Source organism: Eucalyptus grandis, chromosome 2 (assembly GCF_016545825.1).
Source record: "Eucalyptus grandis isolate ANBG69807.140 chromosome 2, ASM1654582v1, whole genome shotgun sequence".
NCBI classification, from domain to species: domain Eukaryota; kingdom Viridiplantae; phylum Streptophyta; class Magnoliopsida; order Myrtales; family Myrtaceae; genus Eucalyptus; species Eucalyptus grandis.
Window position 1 is genome coordinate 315786 of NC_052613.1, and position 17159 is coordinate 332944.

Sequence of the window (17159 nt, forward strand, 5' to 3'; positions counted from 1 at the left end):
AAAAATCTGAACTCGAGTCTACATGTGTCTCTCTCTTGGCAAAGAAGAATATTCTCTGGATAAAAATATCAAGACTAATAAAAGTCAGCATCCCCACAACTACTAAGCATCTAACGAGAAAGCCTCGAAGGCTGTACATGGCAAAACAAAGAATGGTTGAACCTATGGATAAAAAGAAACTGTTGCACTAAGAGAACATGATCTAAAAGGGGAAACATCTTCCACGGGACACTTTCATTGGAACTTATTGAGGTCGTCACTACTCCTCTCAGGTCGGACTGGGGTCAGTCAGCATTAAACAGAACATGGACTTTGCCAAGTAGAAATATCGGCAATAAGTTCTCGTAGCTGATCTATGAGAAGCTTCAGGTGCTTGTTCTTCTCAACCAGCTCCTACATCAAGGAAACAAGAGCCGGTTAGAAATATTGGGGAAATAGCTGGAGATTTCTGAAATTGATGATGCATAGACTTGTCTAAGAGCAAAATGCCACCGTTGCATTGGGGTGTGAGAAGAATAAAGAGGACAAATTGACAGTGTGAACTGTTGAGGAAGGAACAATACCCTAGCTGCAACTTAGAAAGACTCACAGAAAAGGACCTCCAAAACAAGTTCTAAATGAAGCAAAAACTAGCTATCATAGAGTGAAAAATGGATGATCTCAAACCACTTGAAAATGAAAAAGAAGTAAATTCTCAGATACCTTTTTTAGATTCGAGGCTTGTTCTTCTAACCTCTCCACTTCAACTTGGTCCACAAACGGTATTGAACTGCTTATAGAAGCACCAGGATCAAATGATTTAGCCTGCAAGTAGAAGAGATGACTGAGTCAAACAAAACCAACATGCTTTGGCTGGCTGAACGATACAGCGGAGATCTTAACCCCCCCCCTTCTCTCCCCCCAGTGATATGCAATGCAAAAATACCTGATCCGGCTTTCCTCGGGAACATATGATATAATCAAACTTCTCTGAAGTTAATATGACTATTCTTGGAGGATTGAATTTCTCAGATAGTTTTCTTTTCCTGATTTTACTCTTTAGGATATCTAGCAACTGAAAATGCGAACATTTTCTTCCATGTATTTAGGATAATTTTCTCGATACACAAAAAGAACACTACTCATATGCTGCTTCAACAAGGACTGGAGGGATCTGCCAATCCTTCCAGAGCCCAGCAGACATCATCATCTAAAGCTAAGATTGCCATAGGAATCAAGCACCCCACAACATAACCAAGAAGCAGCAACCGCCTTTTGTACCCATCAATCAAGTTGTCACTGCTATATCTGGCACCAACTCTTTTCTCACCCTTTCGCTAATTCCGCAACATAACAAAGCGACAGGCAGCAGAAAGTATAGCCTAAATCGACTTGGTACCGGATATGCATAGGAGATCAGATCATGTGCCAATTAATTGGTCAGACTTACCTAGTGCCAGTGACATCAATCCAGAGGTCAAAGGCCTAATGCTATGATTCTAAGACATGAGAGTGCAAAACAGAAGCGGTCATTCCTCAAAATCAAGATCCTCAAGTTCCTATCTGACAGTATCTATGACAGATTGAGTCATCTGATTGAGCAAACGCACAAGGCATACACATTCAGCGGTCTCTTGTCTTTCTCCCGGTGGACTAATCCCCCTCCAGATGGACAAAAGTTGGCGATTTTCAAAAACCCTAACGCTTCGGAAGAGCCCGTGGTTCAAACTACACTCCCGCAAACCAGTTCCTCGAAGGAGCAAAAGGGAAAGGGAAAGAAGGCGAGGGAGGGACCTTGTGAGAGGAGGGGATGGCGGTGAGGACGGCGCGGAGGGAGGCGACGGAGCTCTTGTAGCGGAGGCGAGCCTCGTCGAGGGCTCCGCCGCCGCCGCCGCCGCCGCCGCCGGGGCCGGCGAAGTCCAAGTGGTGGGAGGAGTCGGAGGAGGAGTCGCCGTTGAGGAGGAGGGGCCCGTTGGAGGCGGGCGCGGCGGAGGGAGCGGCGGCGGCGGCGGAGGAGGGGGCGGAGGAGGACCAGAGGGCAGGGTTGCAGAGCTCGTCGTTCATGGAGGAGAGGATGTGGAAGGCGGACTCGATGGTGTCCTCGAGGTGCTTCTGGCCTTCCACGGCCAGCTCCTGCGTCGACTTTGGGCTCCCGGCGGCCCTCTCATCCATCTCCGGCCGCCGGCGGAAGCAGCGGTCAAGAGAGGTACGGCGGCAGACGACGACGACGACGACGAAGAGGCCTGAAACCGAGAGGTACGGCGGCAGACGACGACGACGAAGAGGATCCGAATCCGAAGGGTCTCGACGCCCAGGCTTTGCTGCTGCCTTTTTTGTGCAACTGTAAATCATGTCACCGCGGCGCAAATATTCAAAAAAGAAAATGAACTTTTACAAATAACTTCAATTTTTTTTTTTTATCGCGGAAAAATTCAAACTTATACATATATACTTTTTTCGCCTTCGACTTTAATTTCATTCAAGCTATTAATCCCATCGATATAAGTTTAGAGCTTTGAAAAATAAAAAATCATTTCAAATATGACTTATGACATAAAAAAAAGTTCAAATCTTCGTGTTATGATGGGTCTTTAGTGGCATCGGAAAAATTAGAAGCAATGAACATAATTTAGACTCTTTTATTTTTCCTTTTGATAACAATGTCATTAATTCTAGAATTTTAGCAAATTCCCAATTCAATCTTATAATTTACTCGAATTATGTAGGTCTCATTTCCATTGGTTCTTTGAAAATATTTGAGGGGTTGACGCGAAAAATAAGAGAGGTTAACACTAGATTCGTTTTCACAATAAAATGAATAATTTTATTAAAAATGATTTTTAGTAATACTTGAAATAATTAGCAAATGACAAAATGTTTCATTGTCAACTATAATTTATGTCTAAACACCTTCGGGGGTCATGAAAATATTTTTAATTTATTCATTTTCCTAGGTGACACAATTAATCATTTTTATGAAAATATTTGTCAAAATCCAAAAGCATCATAAATGTCATTCTAATATTCTAAATAAATTTGATCGAGGAGCAAGCATCCATCTTAGTGATTTTATTTTCTCTTAAGTCATACTTATTAACGAATGACAAATGCATTGCACAAGTATAAATTTATGGTTTTTATTATTATAAGAAAAAAAGTTAGGGGTCAATGCGTAAGAATCGAGATTTTTAGTGATTTTTCTTTTCTTTTCAAAATACTATTTAGGCTTCCGGAAGAAAATCCACGGTGGACATGTTACCGACCATTCACGTCAGAACTTACAAAATCTATACCGAGTAATTTCGTTGCTAAAGGTCGATTGCGCAGGTACTAAAAAAGATAGATGTGAGCGGCGGAGGATCGGCAGCGCCACAATCCACGTGAGATGATTGGGTGGCGGTGCTGCGGCTGCTGGAGCGGGAGTCGTCCCATCATCATTCCCGGCCCTCTCCCTCCCTCCTCCGCCGCCACCACCACCGCCTCCACCGCCTCCACCGCCGCCGCCGCCGCCGGCCGAATCAAAGGCAACACCCCAGAAGAACCGCCTCCACATTGCTGGGCTCGTGCCGTTAGCTCTGTCCCTGACCTTCGCCTTCAACTCACCTGCACCGTCCCTGGCCATCCCTTCCCTCAGCTCTCCCTTTGCTTCCCCTTCCCCTTCGCCTTCCCTGCCCACCACCCCTTTCTCTCAGTCCAAGGACCTCCCTTTGGGTCTCCAGGACGATGGGTAATTGTCGGCCATGGGCTTCCTCTCCTCTCCCTTCCTCTGTTTTCCTCCCACGTTCGTTGCTCAAAGTGGGTCTGTTGTTTGTCGTCTGTTTCTCGCAGGAAAATCAGGCCTTGCCCCTCTGTCAATCCGGGTTGCATATCTTCCAACCCAAAGTCCTCCTCTTTCGCCTTCCCCTGGAGTATCCCCGGGTCTTCCTCCGGCGACCCCCTCCTGGTTTCTCCTTCTTACCCTCTACTTTGACCTTCGCTCCACTTGCTATGTCTGCATTTCAGCTTAATCCTACTACTTTCACTGTTTTCTTGCAGAAGTTAAAAGAAGCCATCCTTCAAACCCAGAAAAATCCCAAGTTTGTGGTCATTGAAGATACCCCTTACGGTATGTACTCCTACTCTGCCCGAATTCACCTGCCCTGTAGCAATGCTTCTGACGTATCATTTAGTAAACATGCAACCAGTTGGCACATAATTCAATGCCCTCTCGTCTCATCTCTGCGTTTCATTCAAAGCATTGCGTATTTGACGAATTGATCTCTCCTTAACACAGGCCAATATTTGCAAGCTGAGGTTGATGGAGGATTCGGCCGGGATGTGTTGGAGTTCCTGGTAAGAGGAGATGTGGTTGCTTACAGGTGTATGGCCGCTAAAGTAACCTATGTCTACCCCTTCACTACCGCTTTGGGGGATTCAAAGGGGCAAGAAGAAAGATTGAAGAATATTGCGGACCAGTTGGGATGGTATGCTCCCAGTTTTGATTCCATGGATTAGGAGATTCCAAGAGATAGTTCAAACCAATTTTTTCTTGTCCCGCTCTGTGTGTGGGATCAATATCGAGTCAACTAAATACTCTCTCTGCACATCCTTGTTCATGTTTAATTTGTTGTGTCTATGCTTCCAAGGCAGGGCACATCCTGAGCTCAATTATACGATTTTAAAGGTAGTACTTTTATTTTCGCCCTCAGGGAGAAGTTGCCTCCTCTGCTTTGTTCACTGTTTGTATCAGCATCTTGTGTCTTGCATACCACTAGAATGTCTTTTCTCCTTACATCCTAAGAACCTTTACTCAACCAGAACAGTATATGTAACAAGCATAGAACACTTGTTTGCAGCTAGGAGAATGACTGTAGAGTAAAAAAGTCAGTCACAGCCGGCTGATTTAGACCAAGAACTGCCATGTTTGCAGCATTTCATCCTGCAACTATTGTTGCTTTTATTTGATCATCTCTTTAAGATGAAATGAGGCTAAAGTTTGGTTCAGGTGGATCATAATTACCCTCATTTGTGAATGCACTTAGCTGAGATGGTACCGTTTGCTAAACTCGATGAAGTGTAACAGTGTAATTAAACTCTGAGGATTAATGCTACTCCTTATTTATGTCTCTTAGAGTCCTTGTGATGTTAATCTCAGAGTTCCCACTTATTGCAAATGATTCCATGTTATGTTGATTTCTTTGATGCGGAGGGAAGAAGTATATAAGAAAGGACTTTCCGACATTCTAGAGGGGGGGACAGAGTGGACTTTTGGGAGTCTTTCTTAAATTTTGAGTTAGAGACTTTGCCTTTGCTGCAACTTTTCAGGAAAATTAGGTTTATTCCTTCATTGTCAGTATCATTGTGCCTGAAACCATATGCAAACAAGGCCACCATTTGTTCTATGTTTGCTTTCCCCTCCACCCCAGCTGGACTTTCACTTTGGTGTCTGTGTTTATAACAACATTACTGCTTATTTTGAATTAGTTAGGCATATTGTCTTGCATGCATAGCCGGGACTGTAGCGTCCATACAGATGCGCTCATCCTTGAGTGATGGGAGAAGAGGAAAGGAGGGAGGGAGAGGGGGGTTGTTGATTACAGTCCAGCATGTGATTCAGCTATTAGCTTAAAAATGACCAGGTAGTTTCTTGCGTCCTTGTGGATGGAAGGGGGGAATATCAGATTGCTCCTGGTGGTAGCAAACGATTGTTTTATCAGATCTTCAACTCCCAGTGCATTGTGAACTATTTAATGTTTGAACAATGGATGACTGAAAGATGGTAGTTTCACCCTTCCACCTATTCTTCCAATGCCCTGTAACAAGGAGCTTTATGGAGGTGTGGACCTTGGAGCCTCAAATACAGAGTCAGCCTATAGAGAACATGGAAGACATGGTCACCATATTCCTCAACTGGACCTTCGATATGCTCAGAGATCACGTCAGCAGGGTTGAACTCAACGCCTTTGCAGCAGCAACATGTTCGAGTATTGCTAGGTAAGGAATGAATGTGCCCACAGAGAATCTAGCACCTGCATGTTGAAGTTCTCTAGAGAGTTGAACCAACTCTTTTAAGAGTAATTCTGATGCCATCAAAGAAAGGGTATAGGAAGTCCCTGGCAGTGCTACCGTGTTGAAGATACAGTTTTGGGCTCCACCTCCGCTGGAGCATCTAGAGCATTGATTGCGAGGCCCACTTGTTAACGAGGAGAGGGTCTGTACATGGTATATGCCGGTGAGGGATGAATGGGGCGGGTCAGTCCGGGCTGGGGACCAAGAAAATGAGTTGGAAGGATTTAATCTACATGCACAAAACCGAGGCAATTGCCCCTTGCATCTGAAGATAAATCCAAGACAACCACTGCCGCTGCTTGGTCATCATAGAAGCATTGCATCAGTTTGATAGATTAATTAGTTGAATTGATTAATCAAATTACTGCCCAAGAAAATAATTTCCTTACTTTAGATGATATAATGGACCAATCTTCATACTCTGTCGTACTTATTCACTAGCACAAGTTCAACTAAATGGAAAAAGTAAAAATGATTTTTGGGCTACTACTTGTAGCAGCATTGGCAATTGCGAAGGCCCATGGAAAACTTAGAGAAGGCACGGGCTTTCGGTCGCAAGATTCAGATCAAATAAAAGACAAAATGTGAAAATCAATCTGGACAGCTCTCAAACATTTTTCTTTTTCCTCTCTTTACATTAAACTGGGGACGCTGTTGACCGAAGAATTAATGAATTAACAAATAAGACGAGGCACCGCACGTTCTTTATTTAAATGCGGAAAATCAACGTACGAATTTAATACGAGATTTGAGGAGAAGAGAGGATGGGATGGGATGTGTGTCCAGATGAAGAGCCGCGTTGAATTTTCCTGACGTGGGGCGAGAAAGGTAGACTCCAGTTCTACTCCCAAAACATGCAGCCCACGTGAGACGACATGTCGCCGTCAAAATGGCCGACAGGTGACGAGAATACAAAATTCCAAACAGAACGGCTCCCTAACGTGCGCGAATACGTATCAGCTCCTGATGATACGTTCCTGATTTGATTCCCCTATTTCCTCGGAGAGCCTGCAATCAAACTAAACCCAATTAAGAGCAGCAGCAGCCGCCACAGATTGTACGGATAAAAAAGAGTTTTACCGGGGTGACAGCCTTTGAATTAATATAAAAATAATAATTCATGGATCATAAATTTTTAAAGACGTAAATCTCACGATAATTTATAATTAATTATTATTTAAATTTTTATTGTTTAGAATATACCGTTATGCTTGCGTGTGCCTATTAAACACTATCACCTAAAAGCAAGAAAAAATTGGACATGTGTGCCGACTTGCGTACATCTTTGAATCATACAGGTTCCATCTGAGGCTCACATTATCGATGATTCACGCATGGGGGTCCACGCACCTGATGTGCAGCTATGATTTTTCTTCTCTTTTTTTTCCTTTGGGGGAAACGGGTTGGTTGAGAGAAAGTGATAGGGGTGCCAGCTATCTATCTATCATGGCCGAATGTAAAAAGTGGTCAATGCAATCTCTTTGACTAAAAGAGAGAGAGGGGGGCAAGCCGGCACGGGCACTGTCCTGCTGGGGCGAAAGGCCATCATGGATGAGGCCGACGGCTCTGATCACGGGTTGCTCCTGTCTGGGGTGGACAAATGATGTAGTGACGTGGAGCCTGGCATCTGCGCATGTGGGTCGTGGAGTTAATTAATGGCAGGTGACCCTCGAAAGAACTCCTCCCTTATCATCATGCCGAGTTACCAGTGCTGTGTCTGAATTCACGACATGGAGAAAACGAGGAGGTAAACGAGCGGATCGATATACGTCCAGGTCAGGAATGTCCCCATGACAGTGACTGCTCCTTGACCACGCCTCGCTTCTCTCTCTCTCTCTCCTCCTCCTCCTCATCATCATCGTTTTATCTCCAACCGCAGCATTTACGTATGTTCATGTTAATCTCCACTTATCTGGATCTCCCTGACTGCGAACCATGATGCGGGTATACGAGAAGCTGAGCGAATTCTACGGCAACAGATGGCTGGTGTTCGTGTGCGCCATGTGGATACAGTCGTGCGCCGGGGTGGGCTACTTGTTCGGCAGCATCTCCCCGGTGATCAAGAGCGCCATGGGGTATACCCAGCGGGAGGTGGCCATCCTCGGGGTGGCCAAGGACTTGGGGGATGCGATCGGGTTCGTGGCGGGAGGCCTGTGTGAGGTGTTGCCGATTTGGGTGATATTGGCCATTGGGGTGGTTCAGAACTTTGTTGGGTATGGCTTGCTCTGGCTCATTGTCATTGGTGTCTTGCCGTCTTTGCCTCTCTGGGTGGTCAGTCTCTCTCTCCCCTTTCATCTTCTCTTCACTTCTTTTTCTTGTCAATGGGGTGTTGGCTCGTCGCTTTGATTTCTTGCCTGCTGTAATGCTTATTCCTTGTGATCTGATCCCCTGTAATTGTTGGGTTTTCCTTCTCTTGAATGGCCACATATCCCAGATACTGTTGCTTAAGGTGTAACTTGCTATTTCGTTAAAATTGATTTTTGGCTGCTAAAACTCTGATGATTTTTGGCTGCTAAAACTGAGATGAATTCCGTTAGGACTGTGTAGAAAAGTGCTCTACTGAGAGTGTGATCCTACAAGGCATTCCTTTTCTGGACATTAGAACTGTGCTTAGTTCAGATCCAGCATTGAGGTGCCTTGCCTCAATGACATGTTGACCGCAATGACACCCTGCTGATCGTCTCATGGACGGTCAATGCATTTGGCTTCCTCTAAGGTAGATCTTTGTGCTTCCACACTGTTTTGATGGTTCAGCAAGTTTCCTGGGACACATGATCTGGAAAGCTATATAGCAGACTAGTGATGCAAATCTAGAAGCCTGATTGCTGTCGATTCACAATGCTGAAGTTTGGACAGTTTAAAACCCAATTCTATGGCTTATTGATCGAGGCTATCTTTGCACCATGGATTAACTTACTCCTTCCGCCATCCATGGTTCAACTTGTCCCGGCAATATTAATCTATGTTCCTGAGAGTTGGTTACTGGAATAGTCCGTGGAAAAAAAAAAGGCTTTACTTTTCCTACTTATGGAAGGTGTTCTAGGCATGTTGCAACTGTAAGAGATGTCTACTCTTGAGTAAATGGTAGATGTTTCCTATGATGTGTTGTTGATGGCGTGTCGGTAGATTCAATGTCTGTAATGATGGCTTGACAAATTTAATCTGCAAGGCTGACACAAATGGTCATTGAAAATAGATGCATTTTGTATACAATGTCGTACTGTCGGGACTACATCAAGGAAGAAAGGATTCATTTGTTCTAGTTCCTGTAATTGATAAATTGCTGGTACCACGAGAAGCTAACAATGGCTAGCTGCTTAAGTAGCTCACTGAAATTTGCAGCTGCATTGTGCTAATTCAAGTGTCCGGATTGATATATTTGCATGCATCATAGCAGTGAAGGACCTTTTCTTTTGTCTGGGCTTCTGATCCTGCAGTACAACTATGCCCTCCATCCCCCTTCAGTAACCAATTTCCTAACTCTATTTCAGTATGTTGTGAGTGAAGATTCCTAGCATCGTCAACAATGATTAGTTCAGAAACTTAACCCATGTCTCCGCCTTAAACTGAAATTCTTTTAGTTTCAGCTTTTTCTAGGAACAATTGCCTGTGAGATCCAGGCTGTCTCGCCTTCTGTCTTCAATATTCTCTGTGGATGTTTTGCAAGGCACAAATATTCATACTGCTGGTCAATCGTGCATCAATCATGGACTTAACTATTTATGTATTCTCGCAGTAAAAGAAGGACATCTGTGATTCCATTTGGAAGACACTGTTGTTTCTTCACTATTGTCAGGTTGACTGTCTTATTCTCATATAAAGTAGAAATTAAGTAAAAACATCACCTACATACTGAGTAATTCAAGATCTTTGAAGTTATGTTCATATGCCTTTCTAAAAGTCATTAACCAAGTCTTATTTTGCAGCTCTGCATCTGTGTATTTGTGGGAACAAATGGCGAGACGTACTTCAATACAGCAGCTCTCGTGTCATGCGTTCAGAACTTCCCCAAAAGTAGAGGTCCTGTTGTGGGGATACTGAAAGGATTTGCTGGGTTGAGTGGCGCAATTTTGTCTCAGATATATTTGATGATCAATGCATCCAGTGAAGCGTCGCTAATTTTTATGGTTGCAGTTGGGCCATCAATAGTTGTCATTGCCCTGATGTTCATAGTTAGGCCTGTGGGAGGTCATAAACAAATTAGGCCTTCTGACGGCTTAAGTTTTTCATTAATCTATGGTATTTGCCTCCTCCTGGCAGCTTATATATTGGGGATCTTACTGGTCGAGGATCTAGTTGATATTAGTCAAGCTGTAATCACCTCATTTGCGGTGATTCTTATCATCATAATCCTCCTACCTGTTACCATACCTGTTTTGTTGGTTTTCTTCTCCGAGCCAATTCCTCCAGCAGAGGAGAGCCTTCTTGCAGGGCAAGAGAAACCAGAACCCAGTAAATCTGAGCAAGATGGAAGTGAGGTCATTCTTAGTGAGGTTGAAGATGAGAAACCTGAGGAAGTAGACCAGCTGCCAGCATCAGAAAGGCAAAAACGAATTGCTCAATTGCAGGCAAAACTTTTCCAGGCCGCTGCAGATGGAGCCGTACGGGTAAAACGGAAGAAAGGCCCACGCCGAGGAGAGGATTTCACCTTATTACAGGCACTCATAAAGGCTGACTTTTGGCTTATCTTTTTGTCACTTGTACTGGCCTCTGGTTCTGGCGTGACTGTTATTGATAACCTTGGTCAGATTTGCGAATCACTCGGGTATAATGACTCTAGTGTATTTGTTTCTATGATAAGCATTTGGAACTTCCTCGGTCGAGTTGGTGGGGGCTACTTATCTGAGATCACCGTAAGGTGCTTTTAAAATCTCTGTTTTATCTGTTACTCAAGCTAGTTTTCCTTTCGCTGTTCTCATTATTGTCCCGAACACTAATTACCCTTTTTGTTCCATTTACCAGAAAATTCTCCCTCCCAAGACCAGTGGCTATGGCTATATTCCAGGTTGTTATGGCAATTGGACTCTTTTACTATGCCATGGGTTTTCCTGGTGAGATATACGTTTTAACCGTGCTAACAGGACTCGGATATGGTGCCCAGTGGGCAATAGTGCCAGCTTCTGCATCAGAGTTATTCGGTTTGAAGAGTTTCGGTGCTTTGTACAATTTTTTTACTTTAGCAAGTCCTGCTGGTTCTCTTATTTTCTCTGGTGTCATTGCCAGCGGTATATACGACTACTATGCAGAGAAACAAGCTGCTCTTAAGAAGTTGTCTCTGGGATCTATGCTTCTGAATTCTCTTCAGGATGATGACTCACTTAGCTGCTCTGGTAACATATGTTACTCAATCACGTTTGGCATCTTGTCAGGACTTTGCATTGTTGCAATGTTCTTGAGCTTAATTGTTGTTTACCGGACGAAGAGAGTCTATGCCCAACTTTATGGAAATTCTCGCAGTTGAGTTTGTCTGATTCTTGGCCACTCTCACTTATTTTTGTGAAGAGTTCTTGTTCTTTGTCGTTGGACAGAAGAAGGCTAGGAATTGACAGTTTTAAGTGCGTATTCATCATTACGGATTTAGGGCTCTGCCACAAACTGTGCTGTTCAAAGTACATTTTTTTTGGTTCAGCTCCTGCACTTATGAGGCCTTCGACTCACTTTGGGCAGAGATTTTCTTGGTGTAGTTTGTTATATAATATTCTTTGAGATCAATAAGAATGTTCAATTAGTTCATGGACTAGTAGTTGAAGCATTATTTTCTTCCCTTTTATCTGTAACAGGCTCCTCTGAATCTTCTTGGAAAATAAAATACCTTGTTAAATTCTTCTTTAACTTCTGATCTGTGCCTTTTCATTGCATTTATTTCTTTTTTAGGTTTAGTTATCGCTGTTATCTGAACAGTAGATGTTGGAGGCAGATCGGTCTCCAGGAACTTCAAATGTTTCACTGAATATGCCAGATCGCGGTTTTCTGAGGCTGTGATTGATCTCATGACTTCTTACTTCCCATCAAACAAAGTTGCTGCTTCAAGCTACAATTTCCTTTTGAGAAATTTATGGAACAAGTCTTTCCACAAATATCTTAGGATGGAACATGGGTAGGCGACCTGTTGCATCTCCTGAAGCTTATGCTTCAGTTAACTATACTAGCGGTATCCATCGGAAGTCAGATTTTGGAATTCCTTGCAGTGTCAAGAACTTCAAATTACAGTTCAAGTGCTCAAATTACAAGAAAAATAATCTATAACATCAAATCTCTAATTGTGGTTGTATGGCTAGATGTCGCACTGATGACAGCATTAGCAGACTACAACTCACTCAAAGAATCTGATCTGTTCATGCTTCAGGACTCCAAATGTCTCCTATTCTGATAAACTGATGAAAAGGAGTCTCGTATATTATGTTCAAGTTATTAACGAGAAGAGACCGTCAGATTAGACCTGCAAACACGTACATTCTACTCTAAACAACCGGACCCAATTAGTATTCAATCAACAAACGGCTGATGTGGTAACCTGGCCGAATGACACAGGTCCTGGTGGACATTAGTTGTAGTATTGGCTTATGCAGGTTCCAGGATGATTATGAAGAGACACCATCCATCTTTACATCTGCACAGGCAGCTGCTCATCTGCAACTGAACTGTCATGTCATACTCTTGTGTCCGGTCCCTCATGTGCGTTTTCTCGCATCAACTTCCAGGGGGCAATTGATCACATCACAATCACCGGCTCGCCTGTCCAAACAATGGTAAGATGGCCGAACATCGAGAGGAAGATGGCCGTGATGTACCTGGTAAATCAAGATAACGGGTGAGCCGATCTCACAAGGATGAAACAACAGACACCTATGCATGTGATCTTCAAGAACACATCAATGCCTGGGAAGTGGAAAGAATGACAGTTTTGACTATTTTAAGGATTGTACGTTGCAAGAAAATGAATCTGCACTATTTGACACTATGAACAACATTATTCTTATTTTCATAATTATCATTACTGCTATTATTAACACTTTCCACTAGCTAATAAATTGTATTTTTTTATATATAATTTTTTAATATATTTAAGGTTGGCATAAAGGGGGAGAAGAATCTGCCATGTTCATAGGCCACCTCCCCTTCTGGCGATGAGCGATGGAATGCAACAAGGAGGAGGCTCTCCGGGCGATGGAGATCGCCGAGCGGAAGCTGTCGGAGTCCGACGTCGACGGCGCCCGCAAGTTCGCCGGCAAGGCCCGGAGCCTCTACCCCGCCCTCGCCGGCCTCCCCCAGCTGGCGGCCACCCTCGACGTCCACGCCGCCGCGCGGCGGGCGATCGACGGCGAGCCGGACTGGTACGGGGTCCTCGGCCTCGATCCCTCCGCCGACGACGAGGCGATCCGGCGGAGCTACCGGCGGCTCGCGCTCCTCCTCCATCCCGACAAGAACAGGGCCGCCGGCGCCGACGGGGCGTTCAAGATTCTCTCCGAGGCCTGGAGCGTGCTGTCCGACAAGGCGAAGCGGTTCGCGTATGACCTGAAGCGCAATTCGATGGCCCGCAGCAACGGGAAGTCCGCGGCGGCGGCGGCGGCGGCGGCGGGCCGGCAGAATGGATTCCACGGTTTTCCAGGTACGCATCGGGATTACAATGCGAGGGATTGGAGGAGGGCTTCGGCTTGTCCTTATCAGAATGCGAATGGAGGTGGGGATTGGAGGGGCGGTGCTGCTGCTCATGGGGTTCACACTTCGGCTTATGCCCCTCGGGATTACAATGCCCGGGACTGGCGGGGTGCTGCCGATGCTAATTATGCTCCGGCCACTCCTCGGACGACATTCTGGACGCAGTGCGGTGCTTGCCAAATGAAGTATGAATACCTGATCCGCTACCTCAATCAGCAAATTCTCTGCCCCAGTCCTGGCTGCCGTAAACCCTTTGTGGCCATCGAGATTCCACCTCCACCGGTAGATGGACATAGGTTACCTGATTCACAGGCTTTTTTTGAAGCACAACAGTATCCTTATAGAATGAGAAATCATGGGTATGCATCGGTGAGGGGGCCAACTTCTGCCCCAAATGCGGGTTCAACAAGCTTCTCTGGTACGCACTTGCCGCCAAAGTTTGGTTCTTCCTTTGGCACATTACCCAAATTCGTCAGTGATAGAGGTGCCCCTGCACCTGCATCATATGCTCCTCAAGCTTCAGGTGTGTTTGAACCTCTGATTCGGCACCGGAAGAGAGGCCGTAGGGAGGGAGCAGCTGCAGTTCAAGAGGAGTATGGCGAGAGGATTCAAATGTCTAAGAAGGCTCGAAGTGGTTCAGTGAGAATGTCGGCTGATGTTAGTACCCCAGGAACTGATTGGATGGAAAAAAGGAAAGTTGATGAGAGTGGCATAAATAAGAAAGTCTCGGAGGGTGCAAGTCAAGCAGCATTTGCAAATAGTAGAGGAGTTGTAACAGGAAGTACGTCTGGACTTCAAAACGGACCCCTGGATCGGGTGAGGGGAAATTTCAGTTTAATTAATCGGTTCGACGGCTTGAGGGATCTTTCTCCACTAGAATTGCGAAATATGCTGATACATAAAGCAAAAAAAGAAATTCGTATGAAGCTTGATGAGTGGAGAGTTGAGAAAGAACTTTCAGATGGACGAAAGTCATTGCAAGGGGAGGTCAAGGAGAAGTATGGGAAAGTGCAGAAGGCTCCTGCAAGTGGTGCTAAGACCAGTCCTGTTAAGCATAGGGAGCATGTGGATGGTAAGGACAGAGTTCGGTTGGAAAAGGCTTCCCATTCTATTTCCAATGTCGAATCTGAAGTAGAGAACTTTGTCCCTATGCAAATGCTTGTTACAGACCCAGATTTTTATAATTTTGACAAGGATCGGACAGAGGATTCATTTGGCAATAATCAAGTCTGGGCTGCTTATGATGATGATGATGGGATGCCCCGTTACTATGCTCTGATCCACACTGTCATATCATTGAAACCATTCAAGATGCGCATAAGTTGGCTTGGTTCCAAAAGTAACCAAGAACTTGGCCCTATGTGTTGGGTTGGATCTGGCTTCCCAAAGACCTGTGGGCATTTGCGAATAGGGAAATCTGTTGTTGATGACTCCCTTAATGCTTTCTCGCATAAGATGAAGTGGACGAAAGGTGCAAGGGGCTTAATTCAGATTTATCCCCTGAAGGGAGATGTTTGGGCTCTATATAGGAATTGGTCTCCTGATTGGAATGAGTCAACTCCAGATGAAATAATACACAGCTATGATATGGTTGAAGTGACTGAAGATTATAGAGATGAGCTTGGTGTTACTGTTGCTCCACTCATCAAAGTTTGTGGCTTCAAGACTGTGTTTCAGAAGCATCCAGATCCTAGGAAATTATGGACGATTCCAAGGGAGGAAATGTTCCGATTCTCTCATCAGGTCCCTGCTCACTTGCTTACAGGTCAAGAAGGTGTAAATGCTCCTAAAGGATGTTGGGAGCTTGATCCTGCGTCCACACCTTTGGAACTTCTTCAAGTGGTAACAACTGATAGCAGAGGAATGGATGCCGAAGTGGATGCTATGGCCAATGTTACGGTGAAGGGAATGAAAGCCAAGGAAGAAGTGATGCTGGTGTACAAGCGTAGACTAAAAGGGAAGCGGTCATGACACATTTAGTATATTTTTGCATGCTTTTGGGCCATATCAGCTGCTTAGATTGGATAGATCGATGTGTAGTTTTGGAATCGAGGAAATGGAGGAGGAGAAGGGACAGCACTGAGACCACAACAATGTGAACTAATCACCTAAGGAGTGCAGTGCTTCTACTATCTCATGCAGCATTGTTCAGATAGCCATCTGATATTGGTAGTTAGTAGTTATTCTGCAAATTCAGCTTGTAATTATTGTTTGATGGAAATTCACGATTTTGTTCAAGGTCAGAGATCTTCAGAAGAAAAAATTTCAGCTTTATAGTAACTTTGAGGATAGTTTGATTTCTTTACTAGGATTAGCTAATTAGTTGCTTTTCTTGTGAAGATATCTGATATCCGTCATTAATGCTTTCTTAGAGGAACAGGGATAACAAAGGTGGCCAACTCTGTATAATCTGGCTTCACCTTTACTTTTAACTTTTTTTGTATTCATGTTGCTGAACTAAGGTTCCGATGTATAGATATTCATTTTATATATGACCTTTTCCCTACCTGCTCCTAGCAGCTTATATATTTTGGATCTTGCTCACTGGTCAGGCCTACTTTTGCACCGTTCATTAATGTATTCTTGCCACCATCTGTGGTTATACTGTTGTGTTGTTGCTGATCTAGATTCTCAAGGACAGACTACTGTACTAATTCATGGAATATGTTGACTTTATGCACTAATAGAAGGTACTTTTAGTGAGTTGAAAGAGATGGATCTTTTCTATTCTAAAAGTTAATGGTAAGTCCTTCTTATGATGTGATCGTGTTGGCATTGAACTTAATATGTTCGACCATAGTTAAATTGTGCAATCGATGAAGAGGGTTATTCAAAGTCGAAAAATTTCACATACAACGTTCTGCCTGTTATGATTCCATCAACAGCATTCACTGCAGAGGCAGAATGCCTCACAAGGGAGCAATAATATTTGTATTGGCTAATTTGTCACATGGCCTCAGTATAAATTGATTCCGCTTTTTAATTCCTGCCGTTTCCATTAGCTAAAATCATTTTCCATGATGTAAGTCAATTTTTTTCTTTAATCCTTCTCCTGCATCAAGTTCTTCAAGCTGGTCCATGCTTGAACTCTTTTGGCAAGTATCATGGCGCTACAGACCTTTTTGTTTTGTCCAGTCTTTTGATCCTACAGTACATTGATGTGCTTCGCCCCTTAATTTACCATTTTCTTCTCTATTTTGGGATGCCGTGATTGAAGATGCCTAACAAGTTAGTTCAAAAACTTAGCCTGCTTAGGCGCCTGCTTAGCTGCCTAAAAGCACATATCTTGTGGCTTTAGCTGTTTTACGGAATGTTTAACTGTGAGATCCTAGGCCGTGCTTGTTTCTGTGGATGTTTTGCAATGCACAACTGTTTGTGCTATCGGGTGAGGGTGCAACTTATTCACCAATTCTTGCTGTAGAAGGAAACCTTGCTTCTATTTAGAAGAGCATGTTGTTTCCTCATTATTAGAA

At 44.1% G+C, this 17159-nt stretch overlaps 4 protein-coding genes across 5 annotated transcripts; 3 read left to right on the forward strand and 1 right to left on the reverse strand.

The window, feature by feature from the left end:
- Positions 1-31: 31 nt before the first annotated feature.
- LOC104416762 (mediator of RNA polymerase II transcription subunit 30) lies at positions 32-2326 on the reverse strand. Its single transcript, XM_039307467.1, has 4 exons — positions 2261-2326; positions 1774-2213; positions 703-804; positions 32-393 (listed from the first exon to the last, which is right to left on the reverse strand). Exons 2-4 carry the CDS (start codon positions 2149-2151, stop codon positions 295-297), a joined length of 579 nt encoding a protein of 192 aa, XP_039163401.1. The 5' UTR covers positions 2152-2213; positions 2261-2326; the 3' UTR covers positions 32-294.
- Positions 2327-3368: 1042 nt separating this feature from the next.
- Positions 3369-4684, forward strand: LOC104416773 (thylakoid lumenal 17.9 kDa protein, chloroplastic; the record flags this gene model as incomplete). The annotated part of the gene is made up of 4 exons (XM_010028124.3): positions 3369-3706; positions 3808-3922; positions 4015-4084; positions 4253-4684. Coding segments are annotated over 4 exons (744 nt in total), but the record flags the coding sequence as incomplete, so codon positions are not given.
- A 2883-nt stretch (positions 4685-7567) lies between these two features.
- LOC104416784 (protein NUCLEAR FUSION DEFECTIVE 4) lies at positions 7568-11859 on the forward strand. 2 transcript variants are annotated; one of them, XM_010028137.3, is made up of 4 exons: positions 7579-7802; positions 7907-8298; positions 9954-10885; positions 10990-11859. In XM_010028137.3, exons 2-4 carry the CDS (start codon positions 7963-7965, stop codon positions 11486-11488), a joined length of 1767 nt encoding a protein of 588 aa, XP_010026439.2. In that variant the 5' UTR covers positions 7579-7802; positions 7907-7962; the 3' UTR covers positions 11489-11859. The 2 variants fall into 2 exon arrangements, with proteins under 2 accessions (XP_039163663.1, XP_010026439.2); XM_039307729.1 differs by having other exon boundaries at positions 7568-8298; positions 9954-10880; positions 10990-11239.
- Positions 11860-13103: 1244 nt separating this feature from the next.
- Positions 13104-16210, forward strand: LOC104416806. The gene has a single exon (XM_010028152.3). It carries the CDS (start codon positions 13162-13164, stop codon positions 15655-15657), a length of 2496 nt encoding a protein of 831 aa, XP_010026454.2. The 5' UTR covers positions 13104-13161; the 3' UTR covers positions 15658-16210.
- The last annotated feature ends 949 nt before the right edge of the window (positions 16211-17159 follow it).